Here is an 11656-nt window from a genome sequence, read left to right on the forward strand (position 1 = left end):
TACTCACGCCTTCACCAGCAAACTAATAAAACCTGTAGTCACGTGACTCGGTGGGTCCGAGCACTTGGTGCGGGGGTCGGGGGGAGGTGTTGTCCCGTCCCTTTCAAAAATGTAGTCTGTTCCCCACTCACCCACCCAGAGTCCTGTGCGTCCTCAAGCAAGTCCCTGGCCCTCTTGGGACTCAGTTTCCCCCCTCCCAGTGAGTGGGTCCAGGGACCTCCAAGGCGCTTCCCGCATTTGTTTCTGGAGTTAGAGGTGGCATTTCACCAGATCCCAAGCCAGACTTCTCGGGACAATGGTTCCAGCGGTGTGTGACCCTCGCAGGTCTCCCCCAGGCGCCTGGGTCAAGCGCACCTATTTCCCGGCTTCATGAGCGCTTCCTGCAGCTTCCGGGGCTTTGCTGCGCGCAGGCACACAGCAAGCGCTGAGTAAGTGGTGGCTGCGAGGGGACGGTTAGAACTGCCCTACAGGTCGAAACGTGTGTTTGAGACGGGGTCCGTGGGGGTGCCTCAGAGTCTCCTGCAGGTCGGGGCCAGAGGCCCAAGGGCCCTGGCACGGAGCTGTGCGCGACGCTGCGCCTTTAAGAGGCGAACGGAATGTATCAAAACAGAGCGGCTGCGCGCCCACTGGTCGCGCGCCGCACGTGACCGCACAGCTGATTTCCTGCTCCCCCCTTTTTGTTGCTGCGGCCGCCGCCGAGTGTCAATTTCCGCGCCGCCGCCTGCGGTCGACCCCAGTGCGGCTCCGCGCGCCGCCCACCGAGCCCGCCGCGCGCCCCTGGCCCGGGTCCGAGCGCCCATGGCGCAGTCGCCGGCAGCAGCGTCGCCGGGCGCGCCGGAGCAGGGCTGCCCCATCCGCGTGGAGCACGACCGTCGGCGCCGCCAGTTCACCGTCCGGCTCAACGGTAACGCCGGGCCCGCCCGCCCCCGCCTTTTGTCTGCGCGCCGCGGGGCCGGGGGCGCACTCGCGGGCCAGGTGGGGGCGGGCGCCCGGGGCGGCGCGAGCCCGGGGGCGGCGGAGGCAGGCACGGGCGGCTCCTGTCCCGCCTCGGCCTGGGGGAACCCGCACCTGCTTGGCCCGGCTGTTTTCCGGGATCCTGCCGAGGTCCCGGGGAGCGGGTGTCCCGCCATTTCCCCATTCCCGGTGTTGAGTGGCTTCTGGCTGCCCCTGAGAACCTTCGCTTTTTTGCGCAGAGGGGGCTGGAAGACCCTGCTAGACCGACCGGGGGCTGACGGACTGAGGGGCTTCGGCCCGTCAGGGGCGGGGCGGGGCGGGGACGGGGAGGGACGGTGTCTCCTTCAGACCCCGGCGGCTTCGGGGCTTGGCCAACTTGCCTCATCTCTGTGCGCCCGTTTCTCGCCTCTACAGTGGGATTAACTCCTGGCTGGTGGGAAGAACTGGATGCCCAGTAAGTGTGAGGTTCAGAACAGCGCCTGCGGCAGGTAGTCAGTACTGGAGGACACGGACTGGGCATTACTGATTTTTTCTTTTTCTTTTTTTTTGCTGGCAGGATCTTAGTTGCAGCATGCGAACTCTTAGTCGCGGCATTTTTGATTTTTTAGTTGTGGCCTGTGGGATCTAGTTCCTTGACCAACCGGGAGCCTTGCATTGGGATCGCACTGGAACACCAGGGAAATCATTGGGCATTACTTTTTAAACCAGAGCGAAGACAAGCTCCACCGCTTACTAGTCCACGCCCCCTCCGCCTGATTGTGAAATGGAGGGTTGAATTCCTTGCATCCCACCCATCTCTGTTAATAACTTTTTCCTCCCTCCCAGCTGGGCCTTTTGTGGTAGTGCCCAAGCTGGATGGGCCCGTATGGGCCACTGTGCCCTTGTCTGAGGAGGGAAGGGCGAGGCTTCCTGAGGTCAGGCAGTGGGGGGAGGGGCAGAACTCGAATAGGGTCTTGTCTGGGCTGACTCCTCCCACCTGCGCTTGGAGGGTCTGGCTGGGACCTTCTCAGATCCCATTTGGCTGTGTTCGTCTTTGAACCCGGCCCCAACACACGTCTGTTACAACAGTCTCATGACGTGGCCATCACCACCCTGTGTTTAGAAGAGTAAGCTGAGGCCAGGCCAGAACTCAAACACCTTTTCCTTCCTCTTCTCTGTTATGGTGCCCACCCTGGCGCACCTGGCCTTGACTCTCAGGGCTCCCCCGCTACTCTCATTCCAAGAGGCCCCCTGGCTTTTCAAGGCTCCTGAGAGGCCTCTGATTTCCTTGTGGGTGCTCAGGAGACCCTCAACACTCAGAGAAAGAAGAAAAAGGGGACCCTTGGGGTGTTCCTTCTTTCTTTTCCTAATGAGTACAGCCATTAGGGACACCCTCTTGAGGTGGCTGGGGTCAGGACTGGATGAGCCCAGCTGCCTTTGTAAACTTGCCCCGTCTGTCGCCTCCTGCTCAGATGGCTGACTCTGAAGTGGACCAGGATCCCTGGGCAATTTCTCACCAGTCTGCAAGACCGGGCTGTGCATCCAGGCCCAAAATGGTCTGGGTGTGTATAGGGGTGGGCCGAGGGCTCCTCTGTGCCCAGGCCCCCACCCTGCCTCAGCTGGGGAGGGGACTGGCCTGCCATGGTGACTTGCAGCCAGGCCCTGGAAGCCAGCTCACTGTGCCCATTGAGAGAGGTGGACACTGAGGCTGAAAGGTGGAGCAGCCCTGTGGCTCCTAGCGAAGGTGTGTGCCACCCATCCCCTGGCAGAGCTAGGCTGGTGAGTCCCCAGCACGTTCCAGGTCTGGGGAGGAAAGAGCAGCTGTGTGCATTCAGTCCTTGGGTTCCCGGCATGCCCCTCGCACTGGAGTCAGTTATTTTATCTGCTGGCAGTGTTGGTCGAGGGGCTGCTCTGCCCATTTTACAGAGGAGGAGACTGAGGCAAGGCGAGTTACCAACATGCCTGCAGTCTTGCACCTTGGAGGTAGAAGAACTAGGATTCATGCCACAAGTGCTTCTCAAGTGCTTACTGTGTGCCACACATTGTTGTAAGTGCTGGGGGCTCAACCATCTGAGGGTCAGTGGACAATAAAGCATAGACTGTCCTGAAGAACAAGACCTGTGAGAAGTAAGGTTGGGGTGTTGGGAAAATGCCGGTGCTTTTTGTTTTTGTTTTTTTGGCCATACTGCATGGCATGTGGGATCTCAGTTCCCCAACCAGGGATCAAACCCTGCCCCCTGCAGTGGAAGCATAGAGTCTTAACCACTGGACCACCAGGGAAGTCCCAAGGGCTGTTGTTTAGAGTCAGGTGTCCAGGAGGGCTACCCAAGAAGGAGGCCAAGAAGGGAGCTACAGTGGCAAGAATGCTCCTTGTGGAAGTGGCGGCAAATGCAAAGGCCCTGGGGTGCCTGGTGTGTACCGGGAGCAGCAGAGAGGGGAGAAACAGAGCCAGGCCACAGGACAGGGGACATCAAGAGGCATGGAGGCAGGTGATGTGGGGCTGTGGAAGGCATTATGAGAACTTGGCCTTGATTCTGGGTGAGGTGGGTGCCTGGGAGGGTCCGGAGCAGAGGGTGGATCAGATGTCATGGGCTCCCTCAGGCTGCCTGGGGGCAGGCAGTATAAGCAGATGGGGCCGAAAGCCCAGTTCCTCGGTGCTTGCTGAAGGAAGCGTGGACGGGTCTTGCTGACGTGGGGTATGAGAGGACATGGGTGCTCAGGCTTTTGCCTGACCCCCAGATCCAGGGCCTGAAATGCTGGGGTGACACGTGGGCTAACCTCAAATAGTGAGGACCCAGCCCTGGGGACTCTGGGGGAGGTGCCAGGAAGAGGGAGCAGCTGGCTGAGGCAGGTGGACCTGAGGGGCCGCAGGGAGGCCGCTGAGCTGAGGATGGGCGGGGTCTGACTCTGCTTCCACGGCGGGTGCAGGGGCTGGTGGATGTGTGAACAGTGGTCAGATTCCAGGAAGATATTGAAAGTTCTGCCCACGGGCCTGCCAAAGGCTCAGACTGGCATCCGAGAGACGTGCGAGAAGGACCCCAAGCACCTTGGCCTGGCTTGTTCGTGGCCATGTCCCCAGCTCCTGAGAAGTGCCACGGATGGGCTCAGTGAACTTTTGTAAAGGGGGCAGAAGGGTGGGTGAACACGTGGTTGGATGGACAGACACACTGGCTGAGAGGCTGGAGTGTTTCTCCAGCAGGGGACTGGGGCAGACTGGTGCACCAGGCCTGAGAGGGTGTGAAGGTCAGTTGCCTGTGCCTCCTGGGCCTGGTCACTTTCCTGCGGATGCTGTTCTGCTGCTTCTGACCTTCCCCAGGGTCTAGCGGGTGGTCCAGCTCTCTGGTCTGTTCAGGCTCTGGTCTAGTTGGCAACTTGCTGAGTCCTGCTCTACATCCAATATTGGGCCTGGGGCTCCCATAACACTGGGCAGGTGCTCCAGTGGGGGTGCAGAGAGCTGGGCCTTGGAGGGCACTGGGAGCCCTGGGATGCTAAGCTTGATGGTAGCAGAAAAGGCCCACATGGGGCTCAGTGTGTTCTGGACGCTGTTCTAAGCACGCTAACCCTCCAGACACTGTCCTGAGGAGTGCTCTGTTATATCCATGCTTTGTGGATGAGGAACTGAGGCACGGAGAGGTGATTCTAGACCCAGCACTGCAGCCCAGCACCGAACCCCTGACCCTCCCCACGGCCTCCCTGCTGGTTCAGGGCCTCACCCGCCCACCCCCTCCCCACAGGATGTCACGACCGGGCAGTCCTGCTCTATGAATATGTGGGCAAGCGGATCGTGGACCTACAGCACACAGAGGTCCCTGACGCCTACCGCGGGCGCGGCATCGCCAAGCACCTGGCCAAGGTAGGGCACGGAGGCCGGCCCCGCTCAGAGGAGACCAGGCCCAGTGGTGGCCAGGCCCCGCCCTCCCATGGGCTGCAGCTGCCACCTTTCCCCTTTCACCTCTACGCCCCACCTCCCAGGCCGGGCCCCCAGGGACCCGGATGCCTGCTTTATGTGGGGAGCTCACTGCTGGGACCCAGTGTGCATGGATGGTAGGTGCCCAGTGAACTCTGCGGGGGGCCGAGCCTGGCACCAAGGGTGAGGGTGGCCGTGAGTCCCCTAAAAGCTGTTCGGGGCCCCGCCCTGCAGTCTCCACTGCCCCTCTCCCCTTTTCAGGAGCAGCTCTGTGCTGGTCTGTGGGGCCATCCTGTTACCAATAAGGAGCCCTGGGTAACAGGAGCGGGGTGGGAATCTGTTGGGCATGAGGGCGCTTAACCTGCAGCCCCCAGTTCATCCGCAGAATGGGAGAAGAGATTGGAATCCTGTCACCAGAGGGTCTCAGGCTGAAACCGGGGGTCAGGTGTGTAGGGTACTGAGTGATCAGGCGGTTCCAGACCCACTGGGTCGACAACTGCAGGCTGACCGCTCCTACTGCTGGCCTTGGGATCCCTGTGAACACTGGGCGACCTCTGCTGGGAGCAGAGGGAGCCCCAGGTGCCCTGATCCAGCCCACAGGGGTGGCTTCCTGGAGGAGGCATCCGGTGAAGAATGAGTGGAGAAGAGGGTTCTCCTGGGGCCGGTCTGACCCTGGCCCCCTCGCTTCCCTGCCATGTCCCTCAGGCAGTTTATCAGTCTGTCCGGGTTTGCCAGCTGTAACGGGAGTGGTGACGGCACCTCTGCCTCCATCGCAGACCCAAGGGAAAGCCTGGAGTGTGAGGGACTGGGGCTCTGACCACTCTTCTCTCTGCCTGGCTGCCAGGCCGCTCTGGACTTTGTGGTGGAGGAGGACCTGAAAGCCCATGTCACGTGCTGGTACATCCAGAAGTTCGTCAAGGAGAACCCTCTACCGCAGTACCTGGAGCGCCTGCAGCCATAGCCCTGGCTCCACAGGGCTCCAGCCCGCCTATTGGACCCCCAGGCTTTGCCCTGGCCTCCGTGTGCTCTCAGGAATCCTGGTCCCCACGGGGGACAGACTCAGAGTTATTTTTGTAAGGACACTCGTCTGTGGCCCTGGAAGGCGGCTGGCCAAGGATGGGCCGTGGTCCAGCTGCCATGGCGAAGCGGGGCCCAGCTGTTGCCGCTCTGCAGACGGCGTGAGGGCCTGCAGTCGAGATCAGAACATGTGGATGGGGGCGTCCCTCTGGCCATGCCGGGTCCCCCCTGCTGCTCCGTGCTCTGTGAGGGGCAGCAGGGGGTCTGCTCCCCAGATGAGGAGCAATAAGGAACTATGTGTGCCAACTTCCAGGGCCATTGGGCCAAGCGAGGTGGCCCCCATGCTGCCCCTACTCTTGACTGTGTGCCTGGTGCAGGAGATGGCTGCAACCACGGGAGCCCTCCCTGATGAACAGGGCCAGGAGTGGGCTGGGCGCCAGTCCAGGCTCAGGCTCACACACACACGGCTGGTGTCTCCTTTACATACGCACATGCACGCGCGCGTGGCTGGTGTCTCCTTGGCAACCCACCCTGCAGGATAGTGGTCCTCTCCCTCCACCCCACCCCCATGCCCGCCCTCCCCTTTGCATCTGAGTGTCTTGGGGATCCCTGCCCCTCATTGTGGGTGAGCTTTCTCAAAGAGGACCCTTGAGCTGGGGTGGGGAAGCTGTCCTTCACAGACCACCACCCAGAGGAAGAAGCAGTTCGGAGGGATTTTCTGTGCAAATGCCACACGTCAGAGCATCCTTCCCTTCCTGCAAGCCGTGGCCCATCAGGAGTCTGAGGCCCCTCCCAGACTGCCTTCCTGGGAACAGCTTGGGGAGCACCCCAGCACCTTTGTTCTGTGGGGCCTGCCTTTTTGGGGACTTCCTTTTGGGGGCTGGTTGAGGCTCAGAGTACAGCCTCCTGTGTCCTGCTCCCCACAAGGGCCGAATTCATGCCTGCTCCCCTGTGGGGCCAGAGGGCAGCTCAGGAGTCCCGTTCCTTGGGCTGAGATGTGAGTTAACAGTGAACCCCTGGGCTGACACGGCCCCTCCAGGCCACTGGCTGGGGTGGACTGCTTGCCCCAGTGAGCCCTCCCTGTCTGACCTCGGCAGTCCTCTCCAGGGTGCTCCCACCTATATACGTCTCACCCAGCCGTGGGGACAGCTCCATCTACGTGTGTCCAAAGGCCTGGCAGCCCTGAGTCACTGTCCTCGGCCCCCACAGCCCTCCCAGCACCCAGCCTCCCTCTGGCCTCCAGGAATTCCTTAGAGGTTGCAGGACACCCTCCCCTTCCCTCTGTGCCCCTGGCTGTGTTTGCAAAGAGCTTTGGGGGAAGCCCCTCCGAGGCCACACATGTGCCCTCCTGGTGCAGCATAAGACAGAGTAGGTAGTAGGCATGAGGGTGGACTGTTGGGCAGCCCAGGCTCTGGGCCATTTCCCTCTCCAGCATCACCCCCTCCCCATCCACACTCCCCATGTTCAAGCACAGACTCCATCATGAAAACTCTCCAGTAGCTCAGAGAGCTGGTGCTGATGCCTTTGCGGCCTTCTGGGCGAGGCGACCTGGTTCCAGGAGGCACTGTCGGTGGGAGGGTGTCCTGCAACAGTGGCACAGGGGACCCCAGGGCAAGTTGCATGTGGAGGGACCGGAGGGCTGGGTGGCACAAGGGGTGCCACCATGCCCCAGCCTGCACCTGTGTTCTCCCAGCGGGTGACTCTGGCTACCCGGCTGGCACACACAGCACTTAGTACTTGAACCAGGGATGTACAGGGTCCCCAGGGCCCTGCGGCACTGGGCCAGGGACAGCTCATCCCCAGTTTCTGCAGGTGCAACCTGGGCCCCCTTGCCTCAGGCTGCCTTACAAAATGCCGCTGCTCTCACTACGGCCCTTGACAGCAGCAACGGCCAACTCCCCCAGTTGGGTGGGTGTGCTGCAGACCCAACCCCAGAAGCCCAGTCCCCTCCACCAGCACTCCCAATCCTGACACTGCCGGTGCTAGCCCGACGGTGTGACGTCTCAGCCTCGCCCTCCCACCCCACCCATCCCAGGAAACTTGGGGAACCCTCACTCAGGAGGCAGGTCATGTGGGCCAGTTTGTGTGCCGCCAGCAGGGAACAGGAAAGCTCAGAGACCTATCAGGCCCCCAGCAGATGGCCCCATGGTCACATGCTCTCCTGCCAGGGCCGTTTGGTAGGTCTCACCCAGTTGAGACAGGCGGCCACCCATGTGCCTTTCCCACTCAGGACCTGCTGCAGGTGGCGTCTGGGCCAGGGCTGGTCTCCAGACGGAGTGCATGACATTTCAATAAAAGGTGTGACCCAGCGTGGCTCTAGGACTGCTTCTGGAAGGGCAGGGGAGCTCGCCTCCCTCACCTCTGCTCCACTCCCAGGGCAGCCAGGCTCCCGGGGTGGGAAGCCCTCGGGAGTGGGAGGAGCAAGAAGGGCAGACTTAGCAGGTGTCTGGACTCATGCATCCTCACTGGCAGGGAAGCGAGGCCCTGAGAGGTGCAGGTGGCATCAGGATCCAGAGGTCTGCTGGCTGCGCCTGTGCCTCCTCCCAGGCTCGGGCCCCTCTGACCGAGGTTACGGTCAGGCCTCCAGCACCAGGCTCCCCTCGCTGGGAGCAGCTGGACAGGGGGGCCAGGAGGAGAATGTCATGTCATGTCATCTGCCCCTCTTCCCCCAGGAACCCTCTCCGGGCTTCTGTCCAGCGGGGGAGGCAGAGCACTCAGGCAGGCCAGGGCCAGCAGCACTTAGGACACACAGGATGGAGAGCTGCCTGCATGGAGCCTGGAGCCCGAGGACTCCAGGGTGAAGCATGTTCCTCTAGGTCCCCTGGGGGGCCCTCTATGGTCATGACCAGCTTGGCTTCCATAGCAGCTCCGTGAGAAACCAGGTATTGGGAACTAGAGGCTGGGGGTGGGGGGTCAGGAGGCTACAGAAAGGTGAGGCCAACAGGATCCATACCCGGTTCCTGCCTCCCCATGTCCATGTCCTGTGGTGGGGACCTTGCAGGGTGATACCTAGGGACATGCCCAGCAACTGCCCTACAGCAGCCTGGGGTCTAGAAGTAAAACCCATGTTACTTTCCACCCTGAACCTGAATGAAAACGGAGGGGCAGGGACAGGACAGGTTCAGCAAAGTCCCAGTGGGAGAAGGGAGGGCAGGAGCCAGCAGCCAGGTGGCTCTGGGATGGGTGGGTGTTGGGTGCTGCATGCCCCCGCTTGACTGGTCCTCCCCCTCTGGTGTCCCCACAGCCACCTCTTGGGAGTCTGCTCACTTTCCTGCCCACATACGTGTCAGCAGGATTTCCTCCAAGCAGCAGCTCAGGGGCCTGAGGCCCCTCTAGCCTGCAGAGCTGCCATCCCCACAGCTGACTGTGTCTATCTGTGGCACAGGTGGGATGGGACCTGCTGTGGAGGAGGCTGGGGACAGGTTCTAGGCATACAAACAAGGAGCCTGCGTGCTGAGGCCTGGATGGGAAGAAGACAGCACAAGCCCGCTGCGATCTGGACTTGGGGAGGGCTCTTTGCTCACAGCATGAGGCAGGGTCCCCTCAAGGCAGCCTGGCTGGCAAGGTGAACCTGGGTGGTTCAAAGCCCGGAGTTAGATGGCAGGAAAGACCAGCACACACAGCTCTTGGTCTCTGGGTAAAAGAAAGCAATTTTGTTTTTTTAAACTGAGGTATAGTTACTATACAATTAAATAAGTTTCAGGTGTTCAAGATAGTGATTCAGTTGGCCTGCCCAACACTTCCACAAACAATGCCCTGTATTAAATCCATTCTGTTTAAAATACCAAGGGTGGGTTTTTTCCCCCTAATTAGACACTGACTGTTCCATTTACAGTTGAGAAAGGTGATATTCAGAGAGGAAATGACTAACCAAAGGCAAACCCAGTATCTCTCCTGTCACCCTAGTCACGTTACTGGGTCACAACGCTTTGTCCCCAGCTCTTCCTTGCACACTCCTCCTCCAGGCCCATGCAAATGCCATCTCTTGAAAAGACCCCTAACTACCTGTAACCTCCAAGTCATCTATTACATCATTCTGCTTAATTTATTATCACTCTGGAAATAGTTGTTAATCCCATTGGACTGGAAACTCTTGAGACCAACTACAGGGCATGAGGAATCTTAGTTCCCTGACCAGGGATCAAAACCCTGCATTAGAATTGCAGAGTATTAACCACTGGCCCACCAGGGAAGTCCCAGACCAGGAAGTGTTTGTCTTACTAATGTGACTCTAGTGCCTAAGAGTACCTGGCACTGAGCGTGCACATGGTGATTACTTGCTATAAGAATGAATGGCTCACTGGTAAAGAATCTGCCACCAATGCAGGAGATACAGGTTCGATCCCTGATCCAGGAAGATCCCACATGCTGTGGAGCAGCGAAGTCCATGTGCCACAGCTAGAGCCCAAGAACCATAACTACTTAAGCCCATGTGCCCTATAGCCTGTGCTCTGCAGCGAGAAGCCATCACAATGAGAAGCTCGCACTGCAACTAGAGAGTAGCTGCCACTCGCCACAACTAGAAAAAGTCCTCACAGCAATGAAGACCCAGCACAGCCAAAAATAAACAAAATTATATATATGTATGTATATATTGTTGTTGTTACTCAGTTGCTCAGTCATGTCTGACTCTGCAACCCCATGAACTGCAGCACACCAGGCTTCCCTGTCCTTCACCATCTCCTGGAGCTTGCTCAATCTTATGTCCATCAAGTTGGTGATGCCATCCAACCATCTCATCCTGTGTCATCCCCTTCTCCTCCTGACTTCAATCTTTCCCAGCATCAGGGTCGTTTCCAATGAGTCACATCAGGTGGTCAAAGTATTGGAGCTTCAGCTTCAGCATCAGTCCTTCCAATGAATATTCAGGACTGATTTCCTTTATGATAGACTGGTTCAATCTCTTTGCAGTCTAAGGGACTCTCAAGTCTTTTCCAACACCACAGTTTAAAAGCATCACTTCTTTGGCGCTCAGGCTTCTTTGTGGTCCAACTCTCACATCCATACATGACTACTGGAAAAGCCATAGCTTTGAATAGACAGACCTTTGTTGGCAAAGTAATGTCTCTTCTTTTTAAAACGTTGTCTAGGTTTGTCACCAAAGAGCAAACATCTTTTAATTTCACTCACCATCTGCAGTGATTTTGGAGCCCAAGAAAATAGTCTCTCACTGTTTCCATTGTTTCCTCATCTATTTGCCATGAAGTGATGGGACCGGATGCCATGATCTTCATTTTCTCAATGTTGAGCTTTAAGCCAGTTTTTTACTCTTTAACCTTCATCAACTGGCTCTTTAGTTCCTCTTCACTTTCTTCCATAAGTGTGGTATCACCTGCATATCTGAGGTTACTGATATTTCTCCCAGCAATCCTGATTCCAGCTTGTGCTTCATCCAGCCCAGCATTTCTCATGATGTACTCTACATAGAAGTTAAATAAGCAAGGTGACAATATATAGCCTTGATGTACTCCTTTCCCAATTTGGAATCAGCCCATCAGTCTGTTGTTCCATGTACAGTTCTAACTATTGCTTCTTGACCTGCATACAGATTTCTCAGGGGGCCGGTAAGGTGGTCTGGTATTCCCATCTCTCAAAGAATTCTCCAGTTTGTTGTGATCCACACAGTCAAAGGCTTCAGCCGTAGTCCATTAAGCAGATATTTTTCTGGAATTCTCTTGCTTTTTATGTGATCATAGGGATGTTGGCAATTTGATCTGTGGTTCCTCTGCCTTTTTAAAATCCAGCTTGAACATATGGAATTTCTCTGTTCATGTACTATTGAAGCCTAGCTTGCAGAAT

The 11656-nt window shown here is 58.1% G+C and overlaps 2 protein-coding genes across 2 annotated transcripts; both read left to right on the plus strand.

The window, feature by feature from the left end:
* Positions 1-652: 652 nt before the first annotated feature.
* NATD1 (N-acetyltransferase domain containing 1) lies at positions 653-8166 on the plus strand. Its single transcript, XM_025280387.3, has 3 exons — positions 653-904; positions 4668-4786; positions 5685-8166. Exons 1-3 carry the CDS (start codon positions 799-801, stop codon positions 5799-5801), a joined length of 342 nt encoding a protein of 113 aa, XP_025136172.1. The 5' UTR covers positions 653-798; the 3' UTR covers positions 5802-8166.
* On the plus strand, positions 7606-9906 carry LOC123332627. Its single transcript, XM_044939125.2, has 2 exons — positions 7606-8739; positions 9102-9906. The coding sequence occupies exon 1, from the start codon at positions 7606-7608 to the stop codon at positions 8656-8658; it is 1053 nt and encodes a 350-aa protein (XP_044795060.2). The 3' UTR covers positions 8659-8739; positions 9102-9906.
* Positions 9907-11656: the final 1750 nt, after the last annotated feature.

Source organism: Bubalus bubalis, chromosome 3 (assembly GCF_019923935.1).
Source record: "Bubalus bubalis isolate 160015118507 breed Murrah chromosome 3, NDDB_SH_1, whole genome shotgun sequence".
NCBI lineage: Eukaryota > Metazoa > Chordata > Mammalia > Artiodactyla > Bovidae > Bubalus > Bubalus bubalis.